The sequence below is a fragment of the Talpa europaea genome (assembly GCF_964194135.1).
Source record: "Talpa europaea genome assembly, chromosome: 16".
NCBI classification, from domain to species: domain Eukaryota; kingdom Metazoa; phylum Chordata; class Mammalia; order Eulipotyphla; family Talpidae; genus Talpa; species Talpa europaea.
Window position 1 is genome coordinate 556,211 of NC_140084.1, and position 15,718 is coordinate 571,928.

Here is a 15,718-nt window from a genome sequence, read left to right on the forward strand (position 1 = left end):
GGCCTTGGTCTGTGCCCATGGACGGCGGCTCTTGTTGTGTCCCCATCTAACGGGCTGGCACGCAGGACGGCGCAGAGAAGTGCACCCTGGAGGACAAACGTGGACAGGCCCCCCGGTGGGCAGTGCCCCGGGAGCTGACCACCTGCTCCGTCCCTGGGCAGACCCCAAGGGGCCCAAGGCCAAAGTCTGAACCCTTGGGACCATGCTTAGGGCCTTGGCTGTCTGCACACCAGCCCCCCCCACCCCTGATCGAGGCTGACTCTGCACCGCCCCCTCCCCCGTTAATACAAGACAAATAAGCCCATCGGCTGCAGTGCCAGGGCAGCTTCCCTCTGGCCAGGGTCCCGTGGGCGCAGGTGCTCAGCACCTCGGGATGGCCAACTGCTGACCACAGCAAGGGGCGTGCCCAGGGCTGAGGCCCCTGCACCGGGCCTTTCTGGGGTGGTGTGTGGCCTGGTGCTTGGTCCTGCTGCCCACGGGGCAGTACCAGAGGTGGCCCCATGTGGGCCAGGCCAGCGACGGAGATCCACAGCCCGAGGCCCCACCTCAGTTCTGGCCTGGGGGCCCTGCCCATAGGGCTGTGCCCAGAGGGGAGGGCAGTTCTGAGCCTGGCAGTGGACACAGGGCCAGGGGTCAGACCTGCCCTGGCCTGGGGGCCAGATGCTTCGGGGAGAAAGGGGCCAGTCCAAGGCAGTGGGCAGTGCAGCGAAGACAGCGACAGGCTGGTCCACCAGCAGCTGGGCTGGCCTCCCTGTTTAGGACGGGCCCCTCTTTACTCTTACTCTGCCTCCCGGCCCAAATGCCCACGCCCTGGGCACCTGGACTCTGGCTCCGGGTGGGCACTTAACACACAAGGGGTTGTTGAGTGAATGCACGACCTGCCCAGCCCCGAACTGTTGGCCCTGGCTCCCCTGCATCCAGCAGTGTGGCCCCTCTGAGCGGGCAGGCCGCCCTCTGCCACACTGGGAGGAGGGACATTCTCCAGGGTGGGGTCTGGCTGTCTGGGTCTGCACAGCGGGTAGGGGCAGGAGAGCGCCAGGCCTGCAGGGGTGTCTTAGTGTTAGAAGTAGGGCCCCGGGTCCCTCTGGGGACACCCAGAAGAGGGAGCTCTGGCCCAGCCATGGTCTGGTTTCTGGAGCTGACCTCAGGCTGACCCTGCCTCGCCCCCTCCCCCTGTTAATCCAAGACAAATAGGCCCATGGGCCGCTGTGCCAGGCCGGCGATAAGGCATAATCGCTGAAATGATTTTCCCACCCACACACGCGCGGCCGGTGTATCGGCCCATCTCCCCGGCCTGTCCACCAGGACAGGCTGTCCTGCCTCGGCCGCCGCGCGACAACAAGCCTTGAGGTCCGCACACGCGCTCCGGCGGTGAGATGGGTCCCGTGCCCACGCCCACGCCTGGGCGAGGGTGTCTCCAGCGGCGGCGGCGGGAACCTTCAAGTAGGGGATCGGGCAGGAAAGGCCAACAGAGGCCTCCCCACCCAGGGGTGCGTGCTCGCCGACCCGCGTTCCCGGGGCAGCTGACCGCGCGCGCCTGCTTAGACCCTCCGGACCCCAGGGCCCAGCACTCCGCCCGCCCCGTCACGCCCTGCCCTCGGCCTCCACGTGCTCCAGCCGGGCCCACGCGGCTTGGCCTTTGCACACACCCTCACCCCGCTACTGCCCCTCTGCTGACCTCAGGCCTGGGGACGTGGCCTGCCTCTGCCCTAGGCCTGGGGTGGAGCTGGGGTACGGTGCTCACTGGGTGTTCCGGGCCCTGAGACACTTTTGGGCGATGGGGACCTTGAGGTCACACCCCAGGCCATGAGCCCGACTGCCCTGCCCACCACACGCCCCAACCACGCCTGCGGGGCCACCCCGAGGGCCTCCCGCACCCCTGTCCCAGCCACGCGGTGCCCACGGGCGTGGCTCTCTCTGCACGCATAGCCGGCCCCGGCCCTATCCGGGGCCTGAAGGGCTGCGCAGAGTGAGGGGAGCCCCGCAGGGCCAGCCTGATCACACGGCGCTCCTGGGCCCCGGGCTCACCTGGGGCAGTGCCCGTGGCCCTCCACCACCTGCCCTGCTCCCTCACGACCTGCGGGCGGCCGAGGACACACCGAGGCCCGGGACGGAGGTGGGCGGCCCAGGACCCCGCGTCCGAGCGCAAACCCTCTTGGCGGGGAGGGGCACTGGCATGTCTGCCCGGCCCTTGGCATCTCCTGGACGTTAAGAGGGGGCACGGGGAGGGGGCTCTGGGGGAGCTGGGGCAGCCGTGAGCAGGGACAGGAGGGGTCAGACAGGCGCGCCCTTGGGACCATGCTCAGAGCCTCAGCCGTCTGCACACCTGCACTCCCCCCACCCCCGAACGAGGTCATCAAAGAGGAAACGCCGCTGCCCCCTTCTTGCTGCCCGGCCCCTCTCCCTGCGCTTGAGGCTGCCAGCTCAAGGGAGAACGAGGGGCAGGCGACCCTGGTCCTGGGTCTCACTGAGGGGTGCAGCCCCCTCAGGCCAGGGGTGCGCTCACCACCCAGGGCCTCTGGGGTGCCCACCTCACACGCCTGTGGTGACCTCGCTGGCAGCACACTGGCCCCCGCTCACCCTGCCCCGAGGCGGCAGCTGCACCCCGTTGGCTCAGAGCGGGATCAGCCCCAGCCTGGGCCCGGCCCCGACCTCAGGAGACCTGGCTCTTGGGCGCTGGCAGCCTCTGGGGTGTCTCCCTGGCCCCGCACGTGCCCACGCCCTGTCCCAGGGCAGCCCCGGCTGCAGGCAGGATGGGGTGGAGCCACCAGCTGGCGGGGGTTCGGGGCCTGTGTCCTGCCAGAGAGCTGGGGGCACCCCTGGAGCAGCGACACCGAGAGCTGGGGCACCAGCGCCAGCCCCAGACACAGGGTTGGGGGGCAGGAGAGCTGGGAAGGAGGCTCAGCCCCTCATTCCTCAGCTCACGCTTTGCCTTTCCAAAGCCTTTTCACACCCGGCTTTGCAGGGTAGGGCCCCTGGGGTCCGCGAGGCCCTGCTTGTGGGCCGCTGGGGAAGGCTCTGACCAAGGAGGGGGCCAGGAACCTGGGCCTGGCCAGCAGCCCGCGCAGGGGCGAGGGGCCACAGTGGGGGAGCCGAGCCTGGGTTTGGGCTCTGAGGCGTCCCAGGGCCAGAGGGGCAGCCCAGGCTGAGGCAGTCACCCCCACAGAAGCTGCAGAGCCAGGCTCGCCTGCTCCACCCTTGGGGACAGCGTCCCTCAGTGATGGGGTGCTTCCCATGGGGGTGGGGCGTCGCAGAGCAAAGACCAGGAGCAGACTCGGGGGAGAGGGTCGCAGGAGAGGCGCTCAGCCGCACAGCGGGAGCAGCCCGTGCCCACGGTCACCAGCTGGCACGGCCTCGGAGGCCAAGCCCGGGGCCAGGGAGCCCTGCTGCCCCGTCGCTGGCACGGGCGGCCCCGAGAGATAAGCGCCCCCGGGCCCCTCTGGCTCCCGGCGGGTGATAAGCGTGGCCTGCCCGGCGTCTGATAGGGGCGGCCACCGCAGCGCGGGCTGATGGCCGCTTATCGGCCCATCGCTGCCCACTGCCCAGAAATCCCTATCTGTGGGGGCCGATAGGGAGCCCCTGGGCCTCCAGGGTACAGATCGTGCAGGAAGCCCTGGGTGAACCCAGCCCCAGACCACGGCCGCGGCTGCCCATGCTGACCTCCCCGAGGCCGGGCTCCTGTGTCCGGTGGCCTGCCCTCCATCTGCCGAGGGGACGTGCCACCACGAGCGGGCAGGCGGGCTGCGTGTGTCACGAAGCCCCGGCCCCAAAGCTGTCACCCAGGCGGCCTGTGAGGGCCCCGAGCGCTGCCGCGTGTGAGCTCAGCTCTGTGCTCATGGTCACTCTGGCCAGCAGCTCCTGCCTCAGCCACTGCCCCCTGCATGCCCAGCGCCCCATCAGGTCCTGCAGGCACACACGGGTCCCTGCCTCTCGCCGCTACCCAAAGCAAATGTTTCCGCTGGTGAAGCCTGGAATTGGGGCTGCCGCGGTGTCTGTGGGTGCCCGCCACCCTCCCAGAGCAGGGGAGATGGAGCAGGGTGTGCCCGGGAGCCAACCACCTGACCAGAGGGCCCTTCCCCGGCCCCCAGTCCCTGGTGCTGCTGCCCAGGGTCAGGCTGGTGGACGCTGCTCTGGGCTTGCCCCTTGCCAGGTGCCCCATGGTGGGGAGAAGCTGAGCCCCTCTCGAAGGACAGCATGTCACTGTGCCGGACGCCTGTCCCGGCGCCGGGCAGCACCCCATGCTGTGTGCCCGGTGGGGAGGCCGGGTCAAGGAGGGGTCACCATCTGGCGGGGGCCAGGGCTGGCCCCCTCCCGGAGCCACAGCTGCCACCTGCTCAGGGTGGGCCTGTGGCCGGCAGACATCACTGGCCCTCCATGGACTCCGGGGCCTCGGCACCCACAGCGTCCACACAGTGACTGGACTGGACTGGCAGAAGACCACCCCTGACCCCCTTCCGTCTTGGCCCTGCCCCTGGAGGCGAGGCCTGGCCACGTGCTTCTCCCCACCGGCCACGGTCACGCCCCCAGGCCCACAGGACGTGCTGCCCCAGCTGCGCACCTGAACATCTGGTGCTTGGCCAATGCTGGCCGCGTACATGGCGGCCAGGCCCCAGCGCTCCATGAGGCCCGGCACCCTACCCGCCCCCAGCACAGGCAGGATCTGCCCCAGGGCCCTGGGCGCGCCTCCAGCCCCGCCCTCCTCGCTGGGCAGCAGGGGCAGAATCCGGCAGGCGGCCCTTCCTGCACCCACAGTTGCTGCCACTGGCACGGGGCTCAGGCGGACACCCTGAGCACTGTGAGCTGCTCCGGCCACCGGGTGGGTGGGCCTCTCTGGCCCACGTAGGCTGAGCACCTACCCGCCCCACCCCGGGCCCTGCCCCAGGCCGGGTCTAGCCCAGCGACGGCACAGGCCGGGCGCCTCTAGCGGACACCGTTCCCACAGGCTGGTGGACTTTGGAAGCGACCCAGGCCGGCCGACCCACCTGCCACCTGCAGGCCACATCCAGGACCCCGGCAGGCTGGCCCCGGGCCCCGGGGAGGGGCTGCTCCGGCCACACGGCCGTGGCTCTTACCTGGGCCGCTCCAGGACTCGCCGGCCTCCTCATCCCGCCTCGCCTCTGGCCCCTCTGCCTCCTCCGGGCCTTCTGGGGATGTGGGGGACGGCGGTGGGGGGGGAGTGTCTGGGAAGAGGAAAACACCATCAGGCCTGCCAGCCTCTGGGCACCCCACCCTGTGGCCAGGAGGGAAACCGAGGCCCAGGTGGGCGAGCTCCCCAGGTCCCCCCGGCTGGCTCCAGCTGGGGGGCCAGACACCTCAGGTTCTCCTTGCCCTTTAAACCCCGTCGCCCCCTCATTAATTGCAGCGGTAATAATTGCTCTTCCAGTTGCTGTTAATAATTACAGCGCAGGATGGCCGGCAGGCACACCCAGGCCAGCGGCACACGTGGGGGCTCCGGCTCCGAGCTGCTGCTGGGCAGCTGGGGCCCCTCGGCGGGCCCCGCACCCAATCCCGGCCCAAAGGGCATATTTGCCTTCCCGCCCGACTGATAACCACCGCGGCCCCCGATCGATGGGCCCCCATAAACTCCCCCCGGGGTGACGTCACTGCCCGGCGGGTTATTAATACCCGCGATAAGAGCTGTGATTAACATCAAATAAATCAATCACACGGTATAAAAGTCCTATTATTTTTGGCTATAAATCAGCGGGCTGGCATCTGCGCCCAGCCACCATGCAGGGCCGCCGGCCCGCCCCGGCAGATACTGCTCCCCCTTATCGCCCCCATCTCCGTGCGATCGCCCCGCGGTGCCAGGTGCAACCCCGGCTGTTTTTTCCAGCTCCTGCCCCCCTCGCGGCCCGGCTCCCAGATCAGATAAGGGCCTGGCTCCCGGGAGCCACTGGGTCAAAGTCAACCAGCACAGCCTCCTGCCCTTTGGCAGAAGGCGCCCCCACTGGTGCAGCACCCACAGCCGAGCCGCGATGGGGAGATAAGGGCTGCACAGCCCCCTAGCCCTGGGCAGGCGCCACGGCTGCGGAGACTGAGGCCAGGAGGGCAGGGGGCCCGAGTGGGTGCCTGCTGGCCGGCAGCCCCCTGGGGCACTGAGGGTCAGGTGGTGGGGTCCTGCAGCCCCTCTGCCTTCCTTGCTGCACGGCCTGTGACCCCAGCGGCAGGGCCTCTGGGGGACCAGGCCTGGCATGGGGATGTGCCGGGCAGGGCCTCCGTGGGGAGGAGCTGCCCCCCAGCCTCTCCCTAAGAGCCCTTCTTCCTTCCCCTCAGGGCCTTTGCACCTGCTGGGGCCTCACCTGTACCCGAGTCACCCCCGCCTGCCCTGCACTCCCCCGCGAGGGTCTTGTTCGTGGTGTCCCGGGCTGTGACCCATGGGGAAGGAGCAGATGGGCCAGGCCAGCGGGTGCAGCAGCGGCTGGAGAGCGGCTCACAGGCGGCCCCACACCCTCCACCCTGCCTTTCTCTTCTGGAGAATTGCAGGGCAGGTGCTGTGCACCCCAGTACCCCTGCCTGTGAAGCCCTCCTCTCGGGGGCTCTGGGGCACAGCTAGCCCGAGAGGCCCCCCACTCTGAGGCCACCTGTGCCAGGATCACAGCAGCTCCCCTCCCAGGGCGTGTCCTGCCAGCCTTGCTCTCAGCTGGGGAGAGGTGGGCCCGATGGGAGAGGGCCGGGTGCCAGGCTGGGCGCGAGGGAGGTGGGACAGGACTCGAGCGGCATCGGCCGGCGGGGGACACCCCGTTTCAGGCTGTGTGAACTGGGCCAGTGGCCCGGCCTCTCTGGGCCAAGTGCCTTCCCAGGGTCTGTGCTGGGGCCGGTGCCGCGGGGCAGGGCCCCGCTCCTGGCAAGGAGGGGCCTGAGGCGGGGGTGTGGCCCCAGTGTGCCTGAGGCGCGGGGCTTCCCACCAGGTGCCACGGCCTGCAGGTGTCCCCGGGCTGGCCCCCAGGGACGGGCTCCAGGCTCCGTGAAGAGGGGTGGAGGCACGGGAGGGCGTGGGCCGCTCTGGCGGGGGACCTTAGCCGCAGACTCACCTGGCCCGGAAGGACGCGGGGGCTCAGCTTCCCCCGAGGCCGAGGCCTCCGATGCCGCAGACTCCCGCTCCGGAAAGGGGCTGGCTCCGGCCTGGGCCTCTTCTCCGGCCTCCATGTCGCCGACGGAACCTGAGGACACGGGCCGAGGGGACTCGTGAGGGGCAGGGGCGCCGCCCCTGACCCACAGGCCTCCCAGGGTCAGCGGCCATGAGGGGGTGGCTGTGAGCCCCCCCAAGGCTTGAAGGGCGAGCCCACATCAACAGCCATTGCCAGTCCTAGGGTTCCCACTGCCTTCCGTCCCCCCGGCCGGGGAAACGTGCACTCCCCTCTCCAGGCTGTCCCCAGCGGGATCCCTCCCACCCCATCCCACGAGCATTTCTGATGGGCACCGTGGTCCCCGAGATGGGGTGACCAGGCAGGACCATGGCCCAGTCATCCCTTCTACCCGGGAAGCCAACACTCAGGTCTGGGGCGCACGGGGAGCACCCAGAAAGCCTGTTGAAGGCTTAAGTGGCTGCTGCCACATGTGTCCACTCCAGGGGCCAGGGCGCCGCGGGCCTGGGCTCTGCTCCTTGCAGGTTCTGCAGGTTGTTGGAGGTTCTCACCTCGCGTGAGAGGCTGCCTGGGCGTCCAGCTGGCCTGACTGCAGGCCCCGGAGCCGGAGAGCCCGCGCCGGCCGGGTGCTGAGTGTGGCTCACAGCAAGCCCCGGGCAAGCCCCTGCCCATCCCCCCGGCCGTCGGGGGTGACGGCTGCCACCCAGGTGTGCATTCGGGGGTCCTGACTGAGGGCTCCCCCTCAGGCCCAGCTGCAAAGGCCACAGCACCAGCCCCTCACTGCCGAGGACAGCAAGGTGAGGCCCAGACCCGGGCTCCACCGCGTGGTCGCAGGAGCCCGACCGGCAGCTCGGTGGCCCTGGCGGGGGCCGAGGCACCAGAGCACCCCGGGGATGCACCACTCCGAGGGCTGCGCCCCATCCCGGGGTAGGCGGGCGGCAGGTGGGCCTCCAGGAACGTGAGGACGCCTCCCTCTGCCTGCCTTCTCCCCAGAAACACAGACTCAGGCTTCCCGAGACCCACACCCTCCTTCCCGCGGCCTCTCTCCCGTCCAGGATCCTCCAGGGGACGCAGAAGGGGGGGGCAGCCATGGGCCCTTTGAAGCCTTGGGGCTGGCCCAGGCCAGGCCAGCTGAATTCCATGGGGGTAAAGCTGGTTTCTATTTGTTCACACTTCATCTGGCAGGATGTGGAAGGTGCCAGAAGGATGCAGAAGGACCTTGCTCCCGCAGGCAGAGGCCCGCCCGCCTCCTGCTGACAGCTGAGGGCAGGTGCTCAGGAGGTCGGGGCCTGGGTCTGGCCCTGGCTCTGCAGAGGCTTCCAGACGGCCCAACGCAAGCAGGGGCGGGTGAGGCTGTGCTGTGTGGGAAGGGCCAGGAGCGGGTGGAGACCCACAGGGACCTGCGGTGGCTCCTGGGGGGGGGGGGGTGCCAGCTGAGCCCTCGGGTTGGAGGGAGCAGTTGTGCACAGGCCCCAGGGCAGGACGAGGTGGGAGAGGAGGCTGCGGAAGGTAGGGGCGACCCAGAGGTGGGGGAAGAGTGAGTCCCCGTCCTGGCGGCACCAGGGAGCCAAGAAGGTCCCAGGCCCAGCAGCGGCGCTCGGGCTGGCACGGCCCCGCCCCCGCACACCTCGGCGCGTAATTACAGGCGCGCTCGCGCAGACCACACAGAGGCAGCCCCAGGCTAAGCCTCCCGCTCTGCCAGTGCGCCCACACGGCAGGCAGCCGGCTGGGCACACCCCAGACCGGTCCGACTCGTGCCCTGGGACAGGTGGGAGGCCTGACCCTCAGTGACCTCCCTCTGCACGCACAGGGCAGGGTGCGGCCCGTGGCCGTCTCCAGGAGGCTCGGCCTGGCGGGTCTGCACTGCCGCGGGCGAGCACCCAGGCCTGGGGCCTCCTGGCCAGCCTGCCTGTGGGCACACTCAGAGCTGGGGGCCCGGACTCAGGGCCCCGCTGGCCTGCTCTGGGGAAGGGTCTGCAGCCCGCTCTGTGGCGTGGGGACCAGGCTCGCCGGGCACACAGCTCGCCCGCCCCCACACGCCCGGCCCAGGGAGGCGGCCGCCTTGGTGCCTGCGCCACCCAGGAAGGCCCTCGCGGCGGCCGGTTCCCGGGAACAAAGCGCCGCCCGGCACAGAGGCGTGACGAGAGCGCGAGGGAGGCCGGCGCAGCGGCAATTTATTCTAATGCCGCTAATTCGGTTCCAGCACAATTAGCGCGGCTGATAACCACGAGACAGCTGCCGGCGGTCGCAGCGAGCCCACAAACGGCAGAAGCGGGGTCCCGCCAGCACTCAAGACACACGGCCCCCCCAGCCCCGGGGCGCGCCCGTCACCGGCCGCACCCCGTCCTGTGTAGGAGCCTGAGTTCTACACGGCCCCGAGCCCCAGCCCGCGCCCGGGGGGACGGCGTGGGGAGGGGTGCGGGGAGGACCCCGGGCCGTAGCCCCAGGGGGCACACTTGCAGATGGGGAAAGTGAGACCCAGCAAGGGCAGCAGCTCCCCCGGCCCTCGGGAGCAAAGTGGCTGCCACGCGGGCCGGCTCCCCCAGCCCGCCGCTGTCCGCCCCGCCTGAGGCAGCCTGCACCCCCGCGGCCACCGGCCACGCTGCCCACCGGCGGGTGGGGCTCCCTGGAGCCCCGGCGTGGGGTTCCTCGGCCCACGATGGGTCGCGCCGCCCCTGCCGAGAGCCCGGTTATCGCGGAGAGCAGCCGCCCGCTGCCATCGGCTCCCGCTCATTAGGCGGCGCAGGATGGAAATGAAAACATAATAGCTGCCTGATTGGGGGCGAGATATTTTGCATATTGGCTCGGCGCTGATAGTGGAATTTCATCAACTCCCTTTCTTCATGCCGTCAACGGAATGACGGAGACGGGGACTCGCAGGAGGACGGTCCCGAGTCCCTGAGTCCGGGGCCGGCGGGGTGACCGGCCGCCCCAGGCCCGCGGCTCCGTGGGGCCGCAGCGGTGGGGGCAGGTCCTTCGGAGAGACAGACTCAAAGAAGCCGGATCTGGCCGCCGAGGACGTGACAGAAGGATGACGGTGGCCCCGGCCAGACCTGTCCGGCGGGCTCCGATGGCCGCAGAGCTCCAGGCTCCCTCGCCCCGGCCTCCCGGCTGTGCAAGCGGAGTGGCTGCCGCAGGCCTGGCCCTGTGGGGCCCTGGAGACCTGCAGGAGCCAGTGCCAGGGCCCGGCACGCGGCCGCCTGGACTTGGCCAGCCGCAGGGGTGCCTGCGGACACCTTGTTCAGGCCCCCGGGAGGTGCTTTTATTCCCATTTACAGAGAAGGAAACAGGAAGATGGTCCCTCAGGGCCGGACCACGGCCGCAGGCCCTCTGGCCTCAGGGCCTGGCTCTGCCCCCACCGCCGTCTCGGCCTCCTGACGGGAGGGGTGCCCTGGCCTCCGATGGTCCCACTCTCGCTCGATCGCTCGCGACTTTGCTGCGTCTCTGAGGGCCAGGCTCTGCGTCAGGACTTGGAGACCCCAAGCAACCGAGATGTTCTGCCCAAGCAACGAGGGGCAAATGTCAAAGCACGAGTTCAGCCATTGCTGGGGGCGGGGGTGGGTGGTCCGAGAGGGCTTCCTGGAGGAGGCGACCAGGGCGGTGATCTGGGAGGGGCGGGGGGAGACTGCCCACAACTGGGGCCAGGGAAATGCATTCCAGGCAGAGGCCCAGCAGTGACTGACACTGGGGACCGGGTGGGCAGCAGCAGCACGTCAAGGGCCACGGCCAGGCTCAGCAGGTGCCGGCACAGACTTGCCTTGTTATTACAGTCGTGTATTACGACAGCCGAGCATCTGGGGGCAAGCGTGTCAGTCCCTCAGGCAGAGTGAGGGGCTGAGGGGCAGGAACCGGGGGAGGACGCTGCGGCCTGGCCTCCCGTCTCGCAGGCCCTGGGCAGCCGGTGGGCGGGTGGGGCTGGGCGGCCAGGAGAGAGACCCTGGCGTCTGGGTGCACACAGCGGCAGATAAGGCCCTGATAACACAGCGAAAATAGCAACAGGTTCGGACTTTCCCACCGCCGGGCAGCGGGCAGCTTGGGCCACGGCAGGGCGGAGGCGGCGGGGACTGCCCACCCGCCCAGATGGGCTGGGCTTGGGGGCCTGGGTGGCCGGCACCCAGCTCTGGGCTACGGCCAGTGTGACCCTGGGGAAGGCCCTTCCTGCAAGGAGGCCTGGAACCCAGTTGATGCTTGACAGATGAGGAAACTGAGGCACAGCCCCTGCCCCCCAGCCCTTGGGAACGAAGCCCCGGCTGTGACAGTTATAACAGCGGCAAAGCTTGCTGCCCGGCCAGGGCAGGGAGGCCACCTAGAAGAGGGGTGTGGGGGAGCCCAGTGGTGTCCCCACAGCCCGGGGCTGGCACGCAGCGGCCCAGAACACCAGCAGGCAAGGCTGGGCTTGGAAGCCAATCGGGGTGCCTGGCAGGAAAGGGGTGCGGGGGTGGGCACAGGGGCTGTGGGGCCAGAGGACAGGCGCGAGGCCTCGCGCAGGGGGAAAGGCAGGAAAGGGTCTTGTCTACCCCAATGACCCCAACGGTCGGCCCCGAGGCGGGCTTCCTGGGGCGGGTGGGCGAGGTGCCGGCGCCCGGGGAGGAGGAGCCCTCTCTCGGGCCCGGTGCAGCCCGCTAGGCGCTGGCACTGAGCCCCCCGCAGCCTCACCTCCAGGTTGCCCCAGCAGGCAGAGCCCAGGTGGACGCCACGCGGCCTGGTCTCCAGCTGAGGCGCCGGCTTCTCTCCAGGCCCACTGGGCCCCGCCTCCCCCAGGGCCTCCCCGACACCGGCCCTGTCAGGTCATGCTGCCCCCCGCCCCCTAGGCAAAGCACCTCGAGTCTGGGGCTGCGGCCCTGCTCAACAGGCCTCATGCTGGTTCCACGTCCTCGGCGCGGTTCTGGGAGGCCCGGGGCGTCCCTGCACACCTGCACCCGGCAGGGGGGACGCCGGGGCTCAGGCGCTGCAGACGTGCAGAGGGCCTGGGGTCCCTGGCAAGGTGCGAGATGCTGCAGCCTCAGGGGCCCCTCAACCCAGGCCCAGCACCACTGCCGCCGGGCGACCCGAGAGAGGGCGTTGGCGAGAGCACCTCGGCTTACTTGATGGCCGTGGGGGGTGGTGCTGGGGACCTGGCAGTAGCCACAGGGGCAGTGACTGAGGGAGCTCGGGGACGCAGACTGGCCGGCCCACCAGGGCCCCGGAATGTGCCTGCAGCGGGGAGCTCCCCCCCTCCCCCCGCAGGGGCGGCTTCCCAGCCCCTGCCCTGCGCCGGCCTCCGGCAGCGGTCGGGCCCTCGCCGTCCCCACCAGGCACTGCTCAGGGCAGTGGCCGCAGGGGTTCCTGCAGCCTCAGGGCCCAGTGCTGGCCGGGGCAGGGAGGCCGCTGCTTGTGGCCACTCCCTTAACCCATAGGGCACGGACGTCCGTGGGGCCAGGAGGGTCTCGCTGTCCCGGGACAGCCTAAGGAGCAAGAGCCGCGTGACCTCCAGAGGCTTTAGCTGGACGGCGTTTACTGGGCTGCACCCACATACCATGTCACCACCCACTGCCTGGACACCAAGGTGTTTGTGGAAAGGTGGGGGCGGTCTATGGAGCCCGGGTCCCGGCCACGCAGCTATCCACGCGCGCCCTTGGCTTACCCCCGGGCGCCAAGGTTGTAAAGGAAGCGTCCCGCAGCCTCACTCTGAGGGTCCTGCTGTCCCTCCTGGAGGGGCCTGGTACCCCGAACCTCCCTCCAGGCCTGCCTGTCTTCCCGAGGGGCTGTCGTGGGGAGTCTACAGACTGCGTGTCCACGTGGCCCCACACCCCCAGCTGCTCTGCTCAGGCACCCCGCGGCTCCCCAGCTCTCCTGGGCCCCTCTGGCACGCCCCCTTCACAGCACGCTCCGGGTCACCGTCACGCCAGGTCTCCCCACTCACCCAGGTCTGAGCAGTGCCCTGCACGCAGTAGGTGCTTCACGCGCCGGGGGCTGTGTGGCAGAGAGGGCGGGCGAGCTTCAGGGTGTGGCTGGGCAGACTGGGGTTGGACTCACCCAAGGGAAGTCTTGGGTCTAAGCCTGAGTGTTGGGGTGAATGGTGCGCCCCACAGATGGCCTGCCAGGAGGTCTGATGGGTGAGGTGGGGGCTCCAGGCTGGGAGGGGCGTGATACAGGCAGACCCTCGCCAGCCCGGGGAGGGGCCGCACCCACCTCCCCCACGTCCTCCCGGCTCGGCTTTGTAACCCGCGGGTGGGCCTTGGGCACGGACTGGAGGCCTCCCAGGCAGCTGGGCCTCTCTGGCCTCGCAGGGGACCGCAGGGACAGCAGCAGCCACGGGAGCGGCCTCCAAATCAGCCTGGCTCTAGGGGGGACCACACAGCCCTGTGGCCCTCAGACAGCACCCACTTGGTGCCCCCTTCCTTCACGGACGGGGAAACCGAGGCACCGAGGAACAAAACTGGCTTAAGGCTTCGCCGCTGGGAGTGGGCAGCAGCCTGTCCTGACCCCGCGTTTTCTGTCTCCCCGCTGCCCTGCCCGGCCCCCACCCATCTGCTGACCCTACTTATACAGGCGGGGGGCGGGGGCAGCGCCCAGAGCTCCCTGCTCCCAGGCCTGAACCCCTGTCTCCCTCCCCGGCCTGTTTCCCTCCTGGCTCCGTGTCTCTCTGCCCCGGGCGCCGTGTGCCTCAGTCTTCGTCCGAGCCCGGGCCCCTCTCTGCCCCGGCCATCCGCCTCCAGCGGCGCCACCCCCAGGCCCCCGCCCTCAGCCCTGGATGGTCTGTGCCGTCTGCCTAGACCCTCCGCGCGAGCCTGCTAGGAACCGGCTCCACGGGGCAAAGGAGGGAGCCCAGGCGGAGAGCAGCTGGGCACCAGCCCCGGGGTTTCAGCCGGCTGTGCGGCTGGCGGTTTGTGGAGGGGGGGCCCGGAGGTCAGGACACTTCTGGACTTGGCTCCCCACCGCCGCCATCCTGCGCCCGCTCGTTCTGGGTCCTCTGGGTGGGCGTGGGTGGTGGGCGAGGGCTTCCCGGGGTGGCAGTAAGCCGGGCCGTGAGCAGGGAAGTGCGAACGGGCGGAGGGACTCCGGGGCAAAGCCACAGAAGCAGGAGTGTTTGTGGGTTCGGCCTGCGGCTGAGCACGGGCTGGGGGAGTGGAGGAGCTGGGCTGCGCTCGGGCCCTGGCACTGCCGCTGCGCCAGCTGCCTCCTCCAGGCAGCCCCCCCGGGCTGTGCCCTCCTCGGGCTCGCTCAGGCCCCCCGCCCCTCCCCGGCCCCTCTCCTGGGCCAGCAGTCTGGCCCCCACTCCTGTCCCCAGGGGCAGGGCCCGGGCGGGGACGGCAGAGAAAAGGGAGGTGAGGAGGCGGGAAGAAAGAGCCGGGCCTGAGAAAGCCCAGCCCGCAGATAGGGGGGATTGGTTTCAGCCGGAGCCGGGCCTGCCAAGTCCACATCCTATCGGCCCGGCCTGCGCTTACTCAACATTCATCTCCTGAACTCGGGACGTTATCAGCGCCCGCGCTTGGCGCCATCTCTGGGCCCGGCCGCTCCCAGCCCTCGATGGGCCGATAGCAGCTGATAGATTACACGAGATTGCCGGGTCCGGAGAGCGATCGCCAGTGCTCGGGGCCACGTGGCGGGCGCTGGCGGGAAAGGCCTGCGTGCGCGTGGGGCAGAAGGCGAGGCCACGCGCGGCCGCGCCAGTGCTGAGCGTGGGGCCCCGGGCGGGGGAGCTGCGGAGACGAGGGCCGTGGCCGGAGTGACTCTCTCCCCGATGGCCGGGGAAGGCCGACGGGCGGGCGGGCTCGGCCAGGGGAGCCCGCGGCCCGGCCACATGCCGAGGCAGACGGGCCCAGAGGGGTTGGGCTCCGGGGGTCGGGCTCCGGGGGCAGGCCCAGCACGCTGGGCAGGGTTCGAGGCCCAGCTGGGCTCCGGGCGGGACCGGCCGCGCCACACCCGTGTGGGCGCTTCGGCCGCGTGACACTTCCCCGGAGCGCCGAGGCCTGAGGAGCGGGGGGCTCTCGGTGGGGCCCAGGGTCAGGATTTCGGGGCCGGGTGCAGCTCCCAGCCGTTCCTCCAGGAAGCCTGGCGCTGCTGAGTCAGGAGCGGGACTCCCACCGGGCCTGGGAGACCTTCCTGTCCAGACTTGTGGCCACTGCCCGCTGCTTCTCCAGCAGGGGGGCGGGGCGGGGCGGAAGGAAGCCGCTGGCCCGCGGGGTGGCCGCCTCCCAAGCAGCAGATGCGTCCCCAGGGCGCGGAGGGGGAAGTGGGGCAAGTGAGGAGAGGCTCCCGTGTCCCGCCAGGGGTCCGCAGCTCTGTGGGCCCCAAGCCGGACCTGCTGCCCCGGGGCCCTTGTCCGCACGGGGCCCAGAGCCACAGCACCCAGGGCTGGGAGGGTGCGGGGCCCCCTGGCACCAGGCAGGCCCTGGCCCACGCGGGCCTGCACCTTGGCCGGGGCTGGGAGCTGAGCCGTGGGAGGGGAGGCGCTGGGTGGGTGTCGGGGCTCCTTGGGGAGACGGACGGTTCTGGAGGTGGACGGCGTGGGCTGTGACCCCCGGACACACTGAGCTCACTGGAGCGCTGTGTCGTGTCAGGTGCACCGACCGACCGGGACCCGCGGGCGCCGCCCCAGGCCCAGGCGCCACAGCCCCACGACGGCCCTCTGCCTCTGGCTCAGACCC

The 15,718-nt window shown here is 70.4% G+C and overlaps 1 protein-coding gene across 1 annotated transcript in view; it reads right to left on the reverse strand.

The window, feature by feature from the left end:
- ZFPM1 (zinc finger protein, FOG family member 1) overlaps positions 1-15,718 on the reverse strand; it is a gene marked incomplete at both ends in the record, with an annotated part of 48,452 nt that overhangs the window by 22,094 nt on the left and 10,640 nt on the right. The window contains 2 exons of the mRNA XM_084257442.1: positions 5,073-5,180; positions 7,035-7,163. Coding sequence (XP_084113568.1) covers positions 5,073-5,180; positions 7,035-7,163 — 237 coding nt within the window. The remainder of the gene's footprint in view (positions 1-5,072; positions 5,181-7,034; positions 7,164-15,718) is intronic.